Genomic DNA, 18,918 nt, shown 5'->3' with positions numbered 1-18,918 from the left:
AGCGTCCCAGCTGCCAGCCGCCCGCCGCCCTTGCGGCACTCCCCGGTGCGCCTGCCAGCGGGCGCGAGGCCGGAGGCGCCGGGCTCTGTGGGGAGAAGAGTGCGCGTGACGCGCCTGGTTTTGGCGCAATGCGAATTATCGCCAGTCATTCAGTCAGGAGCAGCCCTGACAGGCGGCGGCCGGAGGGAGGGGGACTGTTTCCCCCTCCGCCTCCCATTGCCATAACAACCTGCCACCGCCAAGGGGCCGCTGCGTGACAGCCCCGCGGCCGGAGCCCGGCGCGCTGCCCTCGCCTACCGCTCTGGGGCTCACCCCGGCACCCACCTGCGCGGGACGAGGCGGGAAAAGTCACTTGAGCGGCCGCGTGCAGCGTGCGCTGCCCCCGAGTCAACCCGGCGGCGGGGGCGGGGGGTAAATCCCGCCCGGGAACCCCCGCCTCCCCCGGGCAGCCGCGGCGCCCAGCCGGGGAGGGAAGGAGGGAGGGGGCGGCGGAGAGGAGAGCCGGTCCCGTGGGGGAAGGCGACCGGGCAGAGGCGGAGAGCGGGAGCCGGGAGGAAGCCGCGGCAGCAAGCAGGAAGTCGGAGCGGGAGCGCGGAGGAGAGGGTGGAAGGAGGAAGCCGCCGCTGCAGCAGTAGCAGCAGCAGCAGCAGCAGCTGAAGAGAAAGCAAAAGCGCCCCGCCGCCGGCTGCCCGCTCTCCCGCCCTGCGCTCTGCATCTCCTGCTGCCGCCGGCGGAGCCGCGCCGCTGCCATGGCCCGGGAGAACGGCGAGGGCAGCTCGTGGAAGAAGCAAGCCGAGGACATCAAGAAGATCTTCGAGTTCAAGGAGACCCTGGGCACGTAAGTGAGCAGCCGGGCGGGGAGCCGGAGCCGCCGTCCCGCTAGCTGGCGGGGCTGGGCCAGCTGGCTGCTGCCGTCCATCCCCGGCGGTCTCGCGTGGGCGCGAGTGTGTTGTGTGTTTGTGTGTATTGGTGAGTGGGAGCTAGCGTGGTTCTCGCTGCACGCGGGTGGGCATTCGGGTGTGTGTCTGGTCCGTCTCGGGGAGTGTGTGTTAGAGAAGGGCTGCGTGTGCGTGTGTATAGGGGAGGTGTGTGCTGTGCGTCTCGGTGCGTTTGCATGCCTGCTTGTGTGCGGGTTCTAAGCGGGGGTATGCTTGTCTCTGAGTGTGTGTTTGAGAAGGGTTGTGTTTGTGCGAATGGAGGTGGTGTGTGCTGTGCATCGTGGTGTGTTTGTATATATGTATGGGTGTGCATTGTGGAGTGGTGTGTTATAGAATAGGTGTGTACTGTGTAGGCTGGTGCGTACCTGTCTCGTGTGTATGGGTTTGAGGAGGTTTGTGTGTATGTAGAAGAGTTGTGTACTGTGTATAGTGGTGTATTTTGTACATGCATTTGTGTATGTGCATGTTGTATAGTGGTGTCTGACTGTGTCCTGTGTCCGTGTTTGAGAAGGTTTGTGTTTGGGTGTGTTGAGTGTGTGTGTGCTGTGTATCATGGTGTGTTTGTATGCTTGTGAAGGTTTGATAGTTTGTGACTGTGTCATTTTTGTATGTGTGTTAATTCATATGTTTGAAAATGTGTTAGAATTAGTGTGTGGGTGCTAGGGTATGTCCTGATATGTAGTAGTACATATATAAGACTGTGTGCATATAGTGGTGGCCATGTGGATTTTAGTAAGTGTCCTAGTGTCCTAGCACACACATGCATTCACGGTAACACGCTGTTCTGTTGGGGACTTTGGTGGGGACTAAAGCGTCTAGAAGACAGCCTGCTTATGTATCTATTTTTTGCATTGTGTGGAGCAAGAATTGGTTGACTCAGTGATAGAAATAACAGTTTATTTTACAGTAAACTCTTTCATGTCCAGCATTCTATTATTGGGAACTCTCAAATAAGTGACATTTTAACCATAAGTAAATTTTAGTTACATTTTCCATAAGTACATTATATTGAAAGTAAATGCAAATAAATACAGCAAATAGAGTATAAGTTTACAGCATACAGTACTACTGTTGATGGTAAATAAAGTACTCTGCATACATTTTTGTTTGTTTCTTAATATCTAATCTTGTTTTTCTTTAGTGTTATGCATTGCTAGGTACACCTCTCTATTATCCAGAATATTTGAATATCTGGCGGCCTCCTGGTGCTGCCAGAGATGAGAGAGTTTACTGTATATAGAGAAAATGGATGTTTCTCTAATATTGACCCCCTGGTCAACTGACTCCATGGTCAACAAACCCAAATATTCAGATGAATATGTTTGTTTTATTGAAAATATGAATAGAAGAGGAATTTAAAATATTTATAAGCTGAGAAAGCAAGTGGGTTATCTTAACAGAGCAACGGTAAGTGTAGCCTGGCTTTTGTGCTTAGTGCTAAAGCTGATGGCAGCATCTATTATAGGAAAGAGATCAGAAATAATAAAAGTGGGTTGGATGTGTTTCATTTAGTACATACCATGGTTTAACTGTTGTTGCAGGTTTTGCTGTTTTGTTTTATTTAGTGTCTATTCTTAAAGAGTAGTAAAATGTTAGACTTTATGAAAGTTTAGAATAAGCATGTACAGATGGTAAAGAAGGGAACAGGATGTAATAATAAAATAGTTCAGCAAGGAGGCATATATATCTGTGTTTAAAAAAAGTTTGTTAAAAGACATTATGGGTATGGATGGCCATGAGTTCTAGGAGAGGTTTGCATACGGACCGTGAGTATTTGTCCACTGTAGGCTTATATAGTATTTGGCTCAGTCATGTTCTGCGTGTCCCTGGCAACTGTATTTTGAGCAGCTTTACACGCGACTTTCGAATGAATTTAACTAACATTAATTCTAGGCTGTACTTTACATTTTGAGCACTGTATGCGCCATTTACAAAATACAGTTAGAGCAGTCTAACATAGAATTTCAATTTCTTTCTGCTTCCAAGGGAAGGCTTTCTGTAAACATATTTTTGGTTCACTAACTCTTTGTGAACAACTGTGAGTAAGGAATCAGTCTAGACATTTAATGTTGAACTAGGTCATGCGTCTGGATTATAATAAGAAGACATAGTAATATTGAGTAAAATAAATACATAGCTTAGTTAATCTAATGTTTTACAGCTCTTTCAAGATGCAAAGTGCAGTACAAGTGCTAAATGTTATTTTAATTTAGTCTTGTCCTTCTTACTGAGCTGTTGTTGTGTCATAATTTTGTGTAAAAAGAAATGTGTCCTTGCTTGTCATGTTAGGTATGTAATTCTTTGCCTGAACACGAAGGTGTTGGAAAAAGTGAAATCATAACATGAAGAGATTAATTAAAGCTGCACGTCTGTTCCCTGTGGTTTCTGCTATGAATAGGCATGGAATAATTTTTTGATGGATAATATCAATAGTTATTTAAAAGCATTTTTAATTTTTATTTAAACATTCATAGCTGTGGGAAATTACGGCAGAGTCAGATAGTAGGGGTTTGAATTAAAAATAAAGTTTTATTATTGTTAAAACAAAAATTATCAACATTATATATCAAAATATACAAAGTAAATAAAAATCAAATTCTAGTAAATTCTAAAGCAGCATTTTTTGTATTTTGCCTATTTGTAAATTTTTATTATTGTCAGTGGAAATATTTTTGTTGGTTTGTATGTATGGTGTAATTAACATTTACTAGCATCTTTTGATTAAAAATGAAATCCTTCAGAGTCTTATTATAAACCTCTGTCATCACAGAAAATTAATTGTCTATATGGTTCTCTACATTGTATGAGCTGTGCCACTGAAAACTGCATATGTTTGGGGACTGATAAATCCTGTCTCCATTCTGTGGAAACTGGTTTGAGCTCCAACATGGCTATGTGTATTTCATCAAAGAGTTCAAATATATTGCTATGACTGTTGACATTGAAGTTCGTTAAAGTTGCCAGTGAGTAGTTTGTGCTCTTAAAGATTTTTTCAATGTCACAATTTGCCAGCTTTAATCACAGGACTCTGTTTAACTATAGTTGTAGGTGATGAAGTTTTTAGATGTGACTAATAGTTAAACTACAAAGTTTTGCAAAAAATAAAAAAAGGCAAATAAAATTAGATATACAGTAATTATATGGAAGCTAGATCAAAGACAAAGACAGCTTCATTAAGAACAATAGACCTGGTCTTTCTAGGCATAGGCATGACCATTATAAATATTTTTACTTTTAAAACCCAGTATTTATGAATCATTTACTTTACCATTCCTGAAGGGACCATGCCCTAGTAGTAGTATGCAGGCCTGTTTATCAGGAGAGCTGAGTTCTCATTTGGTTTCTGCCACAGACTTTCAAAAGTGCTGAGCACCTGCCACTCTCATCAACTTAAATGGGACTTCTCAGTGCTCAGACCTTCTGACACATTAAGCCATTGGCAGGGCAACTCACAAAGCCCAAATCCTCAAAAGTATTAAGGCGAGGATTCTACTTTCCATTGAAATCATTGGAAGATCTGCACAGCAATAACTTTAAGGGTCTGGTCCAAGACCCTGAAGGCACTCCCATTAAAGTCACTGGGCGGGTTCACTTGGTGTTTCAATTGGGAATTATCTCAAGCCATGAGGTACAAGTTATCAATTCCTTTGTGACATACTATGTGAACAAAGCTGAAGCCTGGCTTGGTTCCTTCTACAATATAATGCTGAACCATGTTGAAAATGAAGTAAGCAAGCCAGTCCCATAATATAATAGATTTCTCTTAGTGTAGATAGGACTTCAGTTTCTGTGATTACTTTTCTTCACCTGTAAAATGTGTACAATAATACTTGTCTGTCTCAGACATGAAAAGCATTGAGGCCCTCAGATGAAAAGTCCTAGGACTGTTGTGTCCAACATACTAGACCTATGCGGCTATTTGGCCAGTTGAGTATGGCTAGTTGGTTTGAAAAATAAATATATTTTCAGAATAATATGGCTAGTGTGCTGTAGCATAGTGGCTATTGCTTCAGAACTGGTTGGACACCTCAGTAATGAAAGTGCATATATTATGTGCTTCCCTTGTCACCTTTCATCTAAGGATGTCAAAGTGCTAAAAGCATCTATAACACAAGAACAGCTCCTTTCCTGTGTTCTCGGCATATCCCTAAGTGGCTGTGATGAAATCAGCTGTTGGAAGTACGGCACAGAGCCCCTAAATAAGGACAGAAAGTGAAAGAAAAACTGTTTTTTCAAATATTTTGTGCTGAAATGCATTCATTTGTAAATATTGTCTATTCATGCACTCCATTAATAATTCAGGCACTGAAAATTTTATTTTTCATCTGTACTGTACAAAAGCTTTTCACCTCATTTTTAAGATGTAGAGGGCTCAGACAGCTTTTTGAAATTATTGAAACTGAATTAAACTGGTTAATCATAAAATCATGTGGGCTGGAAGAGGCCTCTAGTGATTTGCCTAGCCCCCCATTCTCTCACTGCACTATGGCAAGAATTAATTATTTAGATGTTCTCTGTAAATAGTATTGGTCATATTTATATCAGAATAGAGATGATGAAGAATTTAGGAAACTTTTTATAATATGGTAGCAGGGACATGTAGGAAACTGCCTTCTGTTAAATGCTGAAGTCTCTGTAATAAATGCTCTTATACAATGGTGTTTTCTTAAGGCTGTAATTATCGTGGACTGACTGTCCAACCAGTTCTGAAGCAGTAGTCATAATAGCCACTGCTATTGTGTACTAGCCAGATTATTCTGAAAATATATTTATTGTTCAAGCCAACTAGCTACACTCAACTGGTCAAACAGCCACATATGGCTAGTGTATTGGACATTGCAGGCTTAAGGAGTTGGCTATAATATAAAACTGGCTTAGATCATACAGTTTTGAAAAAGTTTTTCCCATGGCCTGATAGCATCATGAAATTGACTACAGTCACAAACATCGTCTAGTCAATTTCACACTCGGGCTTGGACTACAAGGGAAAAAGCTTCTGTTCACCAGAAAAATGCTAGTAAATCTTTATTCTTGGTAATTTTGAGAGTAGGAGAAAGAAGAGGAGACAAAGGAAGGAGGCATGAGAGAGAGAAATAGTTATAAACAGAGATAAAAAAGGGGAAGAAGACAGACTTGGAGATGAACAGGGCAGAAAAGAAAGACCAAAGTGGAAACTGCTCAGAAAGGAGAACTGAGAAGATGAAGCCATAGCAAGAAAGTAAAATGAGAGTACGAGACAACTGTTGAAAAATATTTCTCAAAGACCTGTCTTGTGATCCTTAGTCAGGCAAAATTCCCATTGACTTCATGAATTGGGTCCTTTTGCTTTGTACTGTATTGACATCACTTTGGACTGGAGATCATGACCGTGATTTATTCTTGCATTACTCCAGTTTCACATTATCCAGTGGTGTAAAAATAGAATAACATGGTGCTGAACTCTATGGCTCTATGTAGGTAAGTTTGGTAGTGCCTTTGTTACTCCTCTTACTCCCATTTTTAAGTTTTATTTGTTGACTCCTGAATGTTGTGTTTGTACAAATAATTGAGTTTAATTAAAGAGAAGAAGCCAGAAGAAAATATTTGCACTGAAACTGAACAAAAACATAATGATAAATATTGGGCCAATTCTGCAGCTGATCTTCATTGTCATGGCCCTACTAAAGTCACTACAGCTACATCAATTTATGCTATCTGAGGAGCTGGCCCACTCTTTGTCTTTACACAGTTGAACACATTCACCCTGAGGTAGCTCTATAGACAATCAGTTCACCGGCTTGGACGGATGGAAAACTGCCTTAACTTGTTCCTGGGAGATGTAAGTTTCACAACAGTAATGGAATCTGTGAAGAAAGTACTTTGATTTAAATATCATTGTCTCCATACTCTCTTCCAATTTTATGGCCACGTTGATGCAATTTTAAAAGTTTATAAAGTGACATTCCAAGATATTGTGCGATGCAGAATGCTATCCATGCATTGGGCTGGGAAGGGGAGAAAACCTTAGATTGGTCAGCTGGTCTGTTTAATCAGTTTTCATTTATAAAGCATTTATAATTATAAAATCAAGGCTCTGTCTACATGACTGTTACAGCTTTGTTATGGCCACGGCTTTGCTTTTTTAGAAAGGAGCAAACTCTGTTGCATCTATGTTATGGGATTATTGCCCTTGTTCTGAAAAGACAAGGGTAGGATGTGGTTCTCTTAAATTGGTAATGATAAGATACGACTCCTATTTGCACACAGACAAACCCAAACTGTTAAAATAACACAGTTGTTTGTATGGTCACAAATGAACTGTAACTGTGTCCCAACTTGGTTGTAAAGTGTTGCACCGAAGAAACATATAGGTGGTGGTACTGGGGGCCAATATCATGGCCTTTCTGTTCAGGCTCTGCGTCCTCACTCTTCCTTCCACAGATACTCGAGAGAATTACTTTTCGTTCCCCTCCCACACGCACATTCACACTCTGTCAGTCCTTCACACAAAGACTGTCACAAGTACTCTCCTCTCACACCCCTTCTCTGTCTCTCACACACAGGTTAAACGTTCTTGCACACAGGTGTACCATCACACACGCTGTGTCTCAATCACCCATAATAATTTCACCTATGCACGTACACTTTTCAACACTGACTCACCCACACATTCCTCATGCTCACAAAGCTTGTTTTTCATTACAAAGTCGCTCCTTTGCATAGGGTGCCTGGCTGGGTTGCATACCAAGATGCTATGCTATTAGTAGAGGTAGATATATACTTTCTCCCTTGGGCAAGCAGATATCCAGCCAACTCCTCCTGCACCCAATGGAAGAAGATATCCACCTTACGTGTTAGTGCTGAGGACGTGCCTTAGTGGATGATGCCATGTGCATTTGGGTGGCAGTGCAGGTGGGAGGCGATAGTAGGTGGGCTCAGAGGAATATGTGGTCCTGCCTCTGACTGATCAGAAGTCTTTCCAAAACACAGAAAGTTTTCATGTCTTGAATGCATTTGTATTCTCACTGTCCTGGTGAATCAGAAAACAATAAATCTTTAATTGTGGGTGTTACCTAAATTATGAAAATGTAGGCTCTGTCCACATGACTCTTTTCACTCTGCAATCTTAATTAAATTCTATGAACCTTCAACAGCTTCTTGCAATTGCAAGAAAGAATTGATATTTGTCCTTTATCTGGATCCCTTGTCTGATCCCTGAAAAGCCTGAGGGGCTATTTGAATGTGTGAAAGAGTAATTGCCCTCCTCAGGTTTAAGAGGGAAGGTGACCCAGTGCTCCTGGGATTGATTATGTGCTGCCCATTTGGGCATAAAGCGGGGTCTCTGGGCCTTATGAAAAGGGAAACAGGGTGAGGAAGTTGGGCTGGGGTGGGGAATGAGAGCTGTATCTGCTGCTGAAAGGGTTCCGGAAGGAAGCAGTTTGGTGAGAGAGATCAGTGGCTCAGAGTCCAGAAGGACTACAACCCCCTTTTACAAAGAGATGAGACTACAGGGCTGGGAATGGATGTGCCAAACAGCGTCCCCTCTAATTTTTTCCATTTGTTCGTGGAATAAATTCGTTGCGTGCACCAAGGCATGTGAGGATGTGCAACATGAATAGAAACACATGCTGCCCACTATGGGTGGCTGTGGGTGATCTGGACAGCATCTGAATTTCGCCTGGGTGGCTGACCAAGTGCTCAGCTTACAGGGAACACTAGTGCCCAGGGTGAACTAAGGAGAGTAGGGGCACAACTGAGTAGAGCCTGGAAAGGCTGGAAATTGTGCTTGGTAGAGAGGACTGCAGTAGGTAGAGAGAACTCCTGGAGGAGGGATGTGCCCAAGAGGCGACTGGGGCAGAAGAGGCAAAAAAGAGTTTGTTTTGGGGTTATTGTATATTAATAAACCAGTCTCCAATAAGGGGTTTTGTTATTGTACATATGCCTTTTTGGATTATTTCTGGGGACCTTGAAAGGAAAATTGAGGCAGGGGGCTTTACATGACAGGCTTGCCCATTGACAGAATTCCATGCTTCAGCTGATGTCACAAATGGTTCCAGTTTGCATATTAGGACTGTTCAGTGGAAATAAATGGAGAAAATACTGAGCTTTCTTCTCTGTTTTTCTGTGTGATCTTCTTCCTGGGAGGGATCGCTTAGTGGTTTGTACATTAGCCTGTTAAACCCAGGGTTGTGAGCTCAATCCTTAAGGGGGGATCTGGGGCAAACAGATTAAAAAAAAAAAAAAAGGAGGAAATGTCAGGGATGGTAACAGGTCCTGCTGTGAGGGCAGGAGGCTGGACTCAATGATCTCTGAAGGTCCCCTCCATTTCTATGTGATATATCTATCACCATACTCTTAATTGCATTAAGAGGGCATGCATGAGTATCAAAGTATGTGTACATTCACATGAATAAAATACAGTATATTTCAGGGTTTTTTAATATAATAGAGGAAAGCATAACAGATACCAGTGGCTGGAAGTTAAAGCCAGACAAATTCTAATTAGAAATAAGCCTCTCTGCACTTTTTAAACAGTAATGGTGATTAACTATTGGAATAAACTTTGAATGGAAGTGGTAGGTTCTCTGTCTCTTGAAGTCTTCAACTGAAGATTGTATGATAAGCTTTATGGAAGATAAGCATAGTCAAACCCAGGTAATTGGGCTCAGTACAGGAAAAACTGTGTGGAATTCTTTGGCCTATGTTGTATGTGGGAGGAGAGTCAGACCTGATGATTTAATGGTCCCTTCTGGCCTTAAACTCTCTGAATCATTGTGTTGTGAACCAACAAGGGTAGAGAAAAATCTGCTGTCCATTGGCTGAAAGAAGGATTTCTTCCCAGCTCTGTAGTGATTTGTAGCAGTGCTCTCTAGCCATGATGCTTCATCTGGTATCTGATTTTTAAAGTGATCACAGACCCTTTAAATCAGGCAAAACTACTGCTCAGGTACCACATAGGCCATGTTATGGAGATACACATTTCGTAGAAGTGGAAGGAACCTTGGGAGGTCATTGAATCCAGTTGTTCTAAGCCTTCTAAACATTCAGGGCATGTCCAAATATATTGTTTAATCAAAAATCTTCAAGAAGGTGGATTTCTGGGGGAGCAGCCAGTTCAGAACTCTCCATGTTGCCTGGTACACCTCAGTTTACTGTGCACAGGTTATTTTCCACTGGTTCCTTTTTAGTTCCTATCCTTTCCTCCAGCACCAGCTGCTTTTCTTGTTCCACATTCTGTCTTTCTATGTCCTCCATCACTGCAGTAGCTGAGCACTTCACAACTGTAAATGTATTTATACTCCCACTTTCCCTGTGATAGAGAGCCACTGTTGCTCCTGTTTTACAGTGATGTGGGTGGACGTGGGGAAGAGGGGGAAGGAGGTGATTGGTTAGAGCAGCAATGCAACATTTATGTGGAGTAACCGCTCTTTGGGTTTTTTGTTCTGTGCTCGCTTGTCTAACACCTAGCACAATGGGTCCTTCCTTAGTCATGAGTGAGGCCCCTCGGTGCTACTGTAAGGCAAATCATTAATAATAATTTATTGATCTGGAAATCACCATTGCAAGGCACCTGATGCACCAGAGCAAAGTGAGTATAAAATACTGCCATTCTTCAGCAGTGTTTTGCACCTGTAGAAGTGGCTACATGAGGTATGCAGTAACACTCCCAGAGACACTAAGGCCTGGTCTGTGCTAGAAAATTAGTGTATGTAACTGGTATAATGACATCGCTCAGGGGTATGAAAAAGCCCAGCCCCTCAGATTGGATAGGACTAGGTTGATGGGTGCATTCTAGTTAGTGTTTCTCGAGGAGCTGGGAGAACTGATGGGAGACCACCCTCGTGTTGGAATAGGTAGTATCTCCCCTGGAACTCTACAGTGGTGCAGTTGCCAGGTCTACCACTGCACTGCTCCAGTGTTTCAAGTGCAGACAAGCCCTAATTTGCTACGGTTTTACAGGAAACCCGTGGTAGATCATGGCGCTCAATCTCAGTTTCCCAGTTCTGCATTAGTACCTTAACTACAAGATCCCTCTCACCATCTTACTGCTGCTGGTGTGAAGTCCTTCTTTACCTCTCTTGGCGTCTAGAACAGCCTGCCTCCATCAACCACCATTTTTCAAATATAAGCTAAAAATAAAAATCTTTTCTTTCTTTTCTGCCTCTGCTACTGACCTTGAATACTTTGCTATTCCCTATATAGTGTTGCTACCTGCCAAATATGGCTTTGAGTTATTTTTTAAACAATCATAAAAACATCAAAGGATACAAGTTTGTACCAAATAAAGTTGCATTGTTTGGTTTGTATGATAATAGTCAAAGCTTATGATAAGGCTCTCAATTTATTGCCAGTAATGGCATTGACTTGACTGGTGAGTCACAGTTTACATTCATGATTACTTAATAGGACCTAATTTTCCAGTCATTTTCAGTAGTATGAAAGCAAGGTTGAATTGAAAAGATATTGTCAGTAAGCAGGTTAATGAATCGAATGAGGAATGAAAAAGTTCCTCAGGGCAGGGATCTGGCCCCTTTCCAATCTGCAAATAGATTTATCCATCAATGGTGGGTAATTAATAACAATAATAATTTACACACATAGCTGCAAACATGTAATGGTTACTGAATGGCAAATCAAATAGCTTAACTATCAAAATAATTCTGTTTTCATCATTTGCTCAAATCATTATGGCTCATAAAATCTGTCTGTCTAATCTAATTATTGATATGTATTGTCTGGTTTAGCAGTTCCTATAATTTTCTCTAGATGTGTCAATCACTTTCTTTTATTTATTTATTTTAAAAGAAATATTAAATAAGAGATTGTTTAATGAATTTTTTCTATGCCCTCTTTCTGGTGTTTTCATGGTGAAATCTTTGTATTGAGTTTTATGCCAGATTTACGCACTGAACAGCTTGTACAGGTTAAATTAAACTAACATATTTTTGTTATTTGAATTTATTGGCTGAATTGAAAAGCTAATTTTTTTTCTTTAACACTAGCTGTGGTGAGAAAAAAGCTTTTGAGATAAGGAGATTCCTGGTTTTGATTTGATCGTAAAACATCTAAGATCAGAGCTTCAGCGTTCCTGTTGCAATATATATCAGTGATTTCTCTTGCTCTTTTGCTTGGTAGCATCAGATATCACATTTAGAAACAGCTGAAACTTTGAACAAATAACCTATGTAACCAAGGAGAAGAATTAAAAAAAAGCCTTTTGTTTCCGAGAATGGAGGCGGAGCTTGTGCGGAGAGGTGATTGTGGATTAAAAATACCAAGTTCTCATAAGGAACCCATTTTAATTTTTAGATAGCTTTCCAATTAAAACAACATAGTTTCAATTTCATTACACTTTCCAAGAAAAAAAACAACAACAAAAGATTATACTCTTTTTCACAATGCAAATGAACATGGAGAGTTTAATATTAGCAGCAATGTGATTAGGAGCTCTAAATGCAGGCCCGTCGAACTGACATTTCTGTTCTTTCCTTTAATTTTCTGTGGATTCTGTTGCTGCCCTGTTCTTTCTCGAGACCTGAGGGCAACCGAAGAAATGGCTTGATCATCAGAGATGCAGAGGGCTCACAAATCCAACTGAATGTTTAAAGGATCTACCAGTGGGTCTGTGTCTCTGGAGAAGATTGTTTGTGAGTTCTAGCTCCTTGGTATCTCTGTCTGTAAGGCCTGAGGTTGCACCACTTAAATCAATGGGAGTTATGACTTAGGTTTCTATGAGAGTAGTATCAGATCCTAATACATGTTTCAGAAGAGTTGCAAAAATGAGTTCAGGCTTGCACATCTTTCTAAGATCTTCAAATGAAGGTTGTTCTGTTTGTGCAAGGCATCATGAGTCAAGTGTTTGACTATTATCAAAACATGGTTATATTTGTGTATTTTAAAAGAGCACCACATTAAAAATACCTGCTCTGTGCTAGTCAACTGCATACAAATGCATTTACATTTATGATGCTAGACATGTAAGAGTTCTTAGGAAAGGGAGGAGCTTTGGTAGATCAAAATGCTACAGCACAGTGACCTACCCAAATTTGAGAATGTTCTTGGTTTGGGTGTTTTGTTTTATTTTGGGAGAGGATAGAAGGAGGAATATGTTGTGTATATAGTTGGGTCTTGATCTTGATAAGGGGAATGTAAAGGTACCATCGTCATTCATGGGTGATGGGTGAAGCTGCTGCTGGGGGAGGCAAGCTTCCTAGCATGTGGCCCTGCCCGTAGTCCACCTTGCTTCTCCCATGCTCCCCTCCCACCTCTCTGCTGACCCCTTCCAGCCAAATTCCTGAACCTAAGCATAGCAAATATTTGAAAAAGCACCACACTCTTCTAAAATTTCTTTCTAAAGAAAATAGAGCACATTTTCCACTGCATGCCAATTTGGGAAGATTGGACATGCAGAAGGCACCTACTTAATAGCACAAAATTTGGGAATAAAAATCAGCCATAGGTTTTCTGATATAACCTGAAGTTTGGCAGAAATTTAGTAACAAGAATTTTGTAGCAAGGGCAAGTCAGCTGTCCTGCTGAGTACATCATTACATATTTTGGAATACATGATGCAGCCCTTCTCTGTTTTACAGTTTGTTCAGTAGTATTTCTGTGCAGATTGTATGTTTTAAATATACTCGTAAGCTTTCATAATGTAGTTATTCCAGATTACTACATTTTAACACATGGAAACAAAGATATTATTTTAAATTAATCAGAGTGGTTTAATGTGTTCATGACAATGTTCATTGCTTTTAGAAAAATAAAACACTTATTTGTGTGTGATCTCAATAATAGAAGTGTGTGAAATTTCACCAGATGTTTGTTAAAAATATTCTTTCAAAGAAGTTTGATATGTTATCATAATAAGGTGCTAAACTGGCGAAGGATTCCCTTAAAACTAGTTCATCAAATAGTCAGAAGTAAAGAAACAGAAACACATTTGTTCAGCTATCTGGAAGAAAAGGAATGTTGTCCCTTTAAGAGCTCTTTTCAACACAGGGATGAAAGGAGAGTAGGGATGGGTAGAAAGAACAGGAAGACTTTGGATGTAAGTTTTTGTACTATAGTAATTAAAATTAAACGTATATTTTATGTAAGTGTAGTCTTTTGAATAATTTATTTTAAAAACTGTATAAACTATAAAAAACTATATAAACAACACAGGAATGTAGGTGCAAAATGGGAAAGGTGAAAGCACAGAACAAGCTCAGTCGAGCTTGAGACATAAAGGGAAACAAGAAAATGTTCGGCAAGTGTATTAGAAGCAAGAGGAAGACAAAGGATAGGGTTGGCCCTTTGCTCAATGAAGACGGAGAAACAATAATAAGCGACCAGGTGCTTGCGAACAGGGTGAGTGCTAACAGGAGGAAGTTTTGAGAGGCTCTCCTGGAGGAGGAGAAGGAAGGAGCAAACTAAAGCACCTTGGGGTAAGTGGCTGCTTGTGTTTGGGAGTTCTGGGCTTGTGTTTGTTTGTTTGTTTGGAGTTTGGAGTGCTGAGCTGAGTGTTTGTTTGAAAGGCCATGTGCTCAGGCAGGCAGTTGGAAGCTGTGAGTCTTGATTAGGTTTGAATCGAAACACCATGTGCTGATTGGCTGAGCTGTAGGCAGAGGGAGGAGCTATCAGGGAGGCCGAGCACTTAAACCCCGCTAGTAAGTGACCAGGGAGCTTTGCGACCGGGTGCTTGCGAACAGGGTGAGTGCTAACAGGAGGGAGTTTTGAGAGGGGAGTTTAGCGGGGGAGCTTGGAGGGAGCCAGTGACTTCTATTGCCCTTAAACTTAAACTTAAATCCTTTATAACAACCTCTATCTGAAACATTAAATTAAACCCTCATATATAATTAGAGTAGGAAATGGAGGCAGAAGCCCAGCAGCAGAGTGGGGGCTATCCTGTTTATTGTGTCGAGTGCAATATGTATGACTACCTACCCTGTGGGCGGGTGGCATATGTGTGCGCTCGATGCAAGGAGCTCCTGGTCCTCAGAGACCGAGTGCGTGCTTTGGAGGCCAGGGTGGCTGAACTGGAGGAGCTAAGGAAGGCAGAAGTGTTTGTTGATGAGACTTTCTGGGACATAGTAAGGCTGTCCCACCTCCAGTCTGACAGTCCTGATGCTGTTACGGAGGATGAAAGGCTCAGGGAAGGAGAGCAGTCAATGGGAGCAGAGGGAAACCATCCCATGGTTGGGACCCTTCTTCCAGAGGGTGCTATGGTATCCTCTCGTGCCGAGGATACTTCTCCGGGGGAGGGAGCACCAACTGTTAGGAAGAAGCAGGTTTTAGTAGTGGGGGATTCGATCATTAGAAATATAGATAGTTGGGTTTGTGATGACTGGGAGAACCGTATGGTGACTTGCCTGCCTGGTGCGAAGGTTGCAGATCTCTCAAGGCATCTAGACAGACTTATGGGCAGTGCTGGGGAGGAGCCAGTGGTTGTGGTACATGTTGGTACCAATGACATAGGGAAGGGTAGAAGAGATGTTCTGGAGGCCAAATTTAGGTTACTAGGAAAGAGACTGAAATCCAGAACATCTATGGTGGCATTTTCTGAAATGCTTCCAGTTCCACGCGCAGGGCCAGATAGACAGGCAGAACTTCAGAGTCTCAATGCGTGGATGAGACGATGGTGTAGGGAAGAGGGGTTTAGATTTATTAGGAACTGGGGACACTTTTGGGGTAGGGGGAGCCTATACAGGAATGATGGGCTCCACTGAAATCAAGGTGGATCCAGACTGCTGGCATTAAACATTAAAAAGGTCGTAGAGCAGTTTTTAAACTAAGAGGTGGGGGAAAGCTGATTGGTGTGGGGGAGCACCTGGATTGGACGGAGACTTCTCTTACATGAGGCTCCATAGATAGGGATTCCCTAGAAGTTAGTCAGATAGGGAACGTGGGAAATAATATATGGGCAAGATCAGATGTGAAACAATCACATATAAAAAAATCCAAGGCGTCTGTGAAAGGCGGACATATAAATAGTGGTAGTTTTTTAAAGTGCTTTTACACAAATGCTAGGAGTCTGTCTAATAAGATGGGTGAACTGGAGTACCTCATATCAAAGGAGGAAGTTGACATAATAGGCATCACAGAAACATGGTGGAATGAGGACAATCAGTGGGACACTATCATACTGGGATATAAGTTATATCGGAAAGACAGAACAGGTCGTGCGGGTGGCGGAGTGGTACTATATGTGAAGGATAATATAGAATCAAATGAAGCAAAAATCCTAAAGGAATCAAAATGTTCCATAGAATCATTATGGATAACAATTCATTCCTCTAATATGAATATGGCATTAGGAATATATTACCGACCACCTAACCAGGACAGTGATAGTGATGCTGAAATGTTAAGGGAGATTAGAGAGGCTATCAAAATAAAAAACACAGTAATAATAGGATATTTCAATTATCCCCATATTGATTGGGTACATGTCACCTCAGGATGGGATTCAGAGATTAAATTTCTTGATGCCTTAAATGACTGCTTCTTGGAGCAGTTAGTACAGGAACCCACAAGGGGAGAGTCAATTCTCGATCTAGTCCTGACTGGAACGCAGGAACTGGTCCAAGAGGTAACTGTTACTGGACCGCTTGGAAATAGTGACCACAATAGAATAACTTTTAATATTCCTGTGTTGGGAAGAACACCGCAGCGGTCAAACACTCTGGCATTTAATTTCAAAAAGGGGAATTACACTAAAATGAGGAAGCTAGTTAAACAGAAACTAAAAGGTAGAGTAACTAAACTAAAATCCCTGGAAGCTGCATGGAAACTGTTTAAAGACACCATACTAGAGGCCCAACTTAAATGTATACCTCAAATAAAAAAACACAGTAAGAGACCTAACAAAGAACCACCATGGCTTAACAGCCATGTTAAAAAGGCAGTGAGAGAGAAAAGGGCAGCTTTTAAAAAGTGGAAGTCAAATCCTAGGGAGGAAAATAGAAAGGAACACAAACACTCCTAAATTAAGTGTCATAATGTAGTAAGAAAAGCCAAAAAAGATTTTGAGGAACAGCTAGCCAAAAATTCAAAAAACAATAGTAAAATGTTTTTTAAATACATTAGAAGCAGGAAGCCCACTAAAAAAGCAGTGGGGCCCTTGGATGATAAAGAGATAAAAGGAGTGATAAGGAAGACAGTGCCATTGCGGAGCGATTAAATTATTTCTTTGCTTCAGTCTTCACGGCTGAGGATGTTACAGAGGTTCCTAAATCTGAGCCAGACTTTTTAGGTGACAAATCTGAGGAACGCTCCCAGATTAAAGTGACATTAGAGGAGGTTTTGGAGTTAATTGATAAGCTGAATAGTAACAAGTCTCCAGGACCAGACGGTATTCACCCAAGGGTTCTGAAAGAACTCAAATGTGAAATTGCGGAGCTATTAACAGTGGTTTGTAACCTATCCTTTAAATCCGCTTCGGTACCCCATGACTGGAAGATGGCCAATATAACGCCAATATTTAAAAAAGGCTCTAGAGGAGACCCTGGCAATTATAGACCGATAAGTCTAACATCAGTGCCAGGCAAATTAGTAGAAACAATAGTAAAGAATAAAATTGCAAGGCGCGTAGAAGAGCACGAACTGTTGGGCAAAAGTCAGCATGGTTTCTGCAGAGGGAAGTCGTGTCTAACTAATCTATTAGAATTCTTTGAAGGGGTTAATAAACATGCGGACAAGGGGCACCCAGTGGACATAATATACCTAGATTTCCAGAAAGCCTTTGACACGGCCCCACACCAAAGGCTTTTATGTAAATTAGGCGGTCATGGGATAGGAGGAAAGATCCTTTCATGGATCGGGAATTGGTTAAAAGACAGAAAACAAAGGGTTGGAATAACTGGTACATTTTCACAATGGAGGGGGGTAACTAGTGGTGTTCCCCAGGGGTCAGTCCTGGGACTGATCCTGTTCAACTTGTTCATCAATGATCTAGAAAATGAGGTAAGCAGTGAGGTGGCAAAGTTTGCAGATGACACCAAGTTGTTCAGGACAGTCAAAACCAAAAGGGATTGTGAAGAACTACAAAAAGATCTCAGCAAACTGAGTGATTGGGCAGCAAAATGGCAAATGAAATTTAATGTGGGTAAGTGTAAGGTAATGCACATTGGAAAAAATAACCCAGATTACACGTACAACATGATGGGCTCAAATTTAGCTACGACAGATCAGGAAAGGGATCTTGGAGTTATAGTGGATAGTTCTCTGAAGACATCCACGCAGTGTGCAGCGGCAGTTAGTAAAGCGAATAGGATGTTAGGAATTATTAAAAAAGGGATAGATAATAAGACAAAAGATATCATACTTCCCCTATATAAAACTATGGTACGCCCACATCTTGAGTACTGCATGCAGATGTGGTCTCCTCACCTCAAAAAAGATATGTTGGCATTAGAAAAGGTTCAGAAAAGGGCGACTAAGATGGTTAGGGGTTTGGAACGGGTCCCATATGGGGAGAGGCTAGAGAGACTGGGACTTTTCAGTCTGGAAAAGAGGCGATTGAGGGGCGATATGATAGAGGTATATAAAATCATGAATGGTGTGGAGAAAGTGAATATAGAAAAATTATTTACCTTTTCCCATAATACAAGAACTAGGGGACACCAAATGAAATTGATGGGTAGTAGGTTCAAAACTAATAAAAGGAAATTTTTCTTCACACAACGCTCAGTCAACCTGTGGAACTCCTTGCCCGAGGAGGCTGTGAAGGCCAGGACTCTATTAGGGTTTAAAAAAGAGCTCGATAAATTTTTGCAGGTTAGGTCCATAAATGGCTATTAGCCAGGGGTAAAGTATGGTGCCCTAGCCTTCAGTACAAGGGCAGGAGATGGATGGCAGGAGATAAATCACTTGATCATTGTCTTCTGTTCTCCTTCTCTGGGGCACCTGGCATTGGCCACTGTTGGCAGACGGGATACTGGGCTGGATGGACCTTTGGTCTGACCCAGTATGGCCATTCTTATGTTCTTATGTTCTTAATAGAAAACTTGGAAATGGC

The 18,918-nt window shown here is 41.6% G+C and overlaps 1 protein-coding gene across 1 annotated transcript in view; it reads left to right on the top strand.

The window, feature by feature from the left end:
• The first annotated feature begins 226 nt into the window (after positions 1-226).
• Positions 227-18,918, top strand: part of CAMK1D (calcium/calmodulin dependent protein kinase ID) — a 412,449-nt gene continuing 393,757 nt past the window's right edge. Inside the window, exon 1 of the mRNA XM_075017909.1 lies at positions 227-838. Coding sequence (XP_074874010.1) covers positions 750-838 — 89 coding nt within the window. The 5' untranslated portion in view covers positions 227-749. The remainder of the gene's footprint in view (positions 839-18,918) is intronic.

This window comes from Carettochelys insculpta, chromosome 1, assembly GCF_033958435.1.
Source record: "Carettochelys insculpta isolate YL-2023 chromosome 1, ASM3395843v1, whole genome shotgun sequence".
NCBI lineage: Eukaryota > Metazoa > Chordata > Testudines > Carettochelyidae > Carettochelys > Carettochelys insculpta.
The sequence above is the reverse complement of the archived record's forward strand: the minus strand, read 5'-3'. Positions and strand labels throughout refer to the sequence as shown.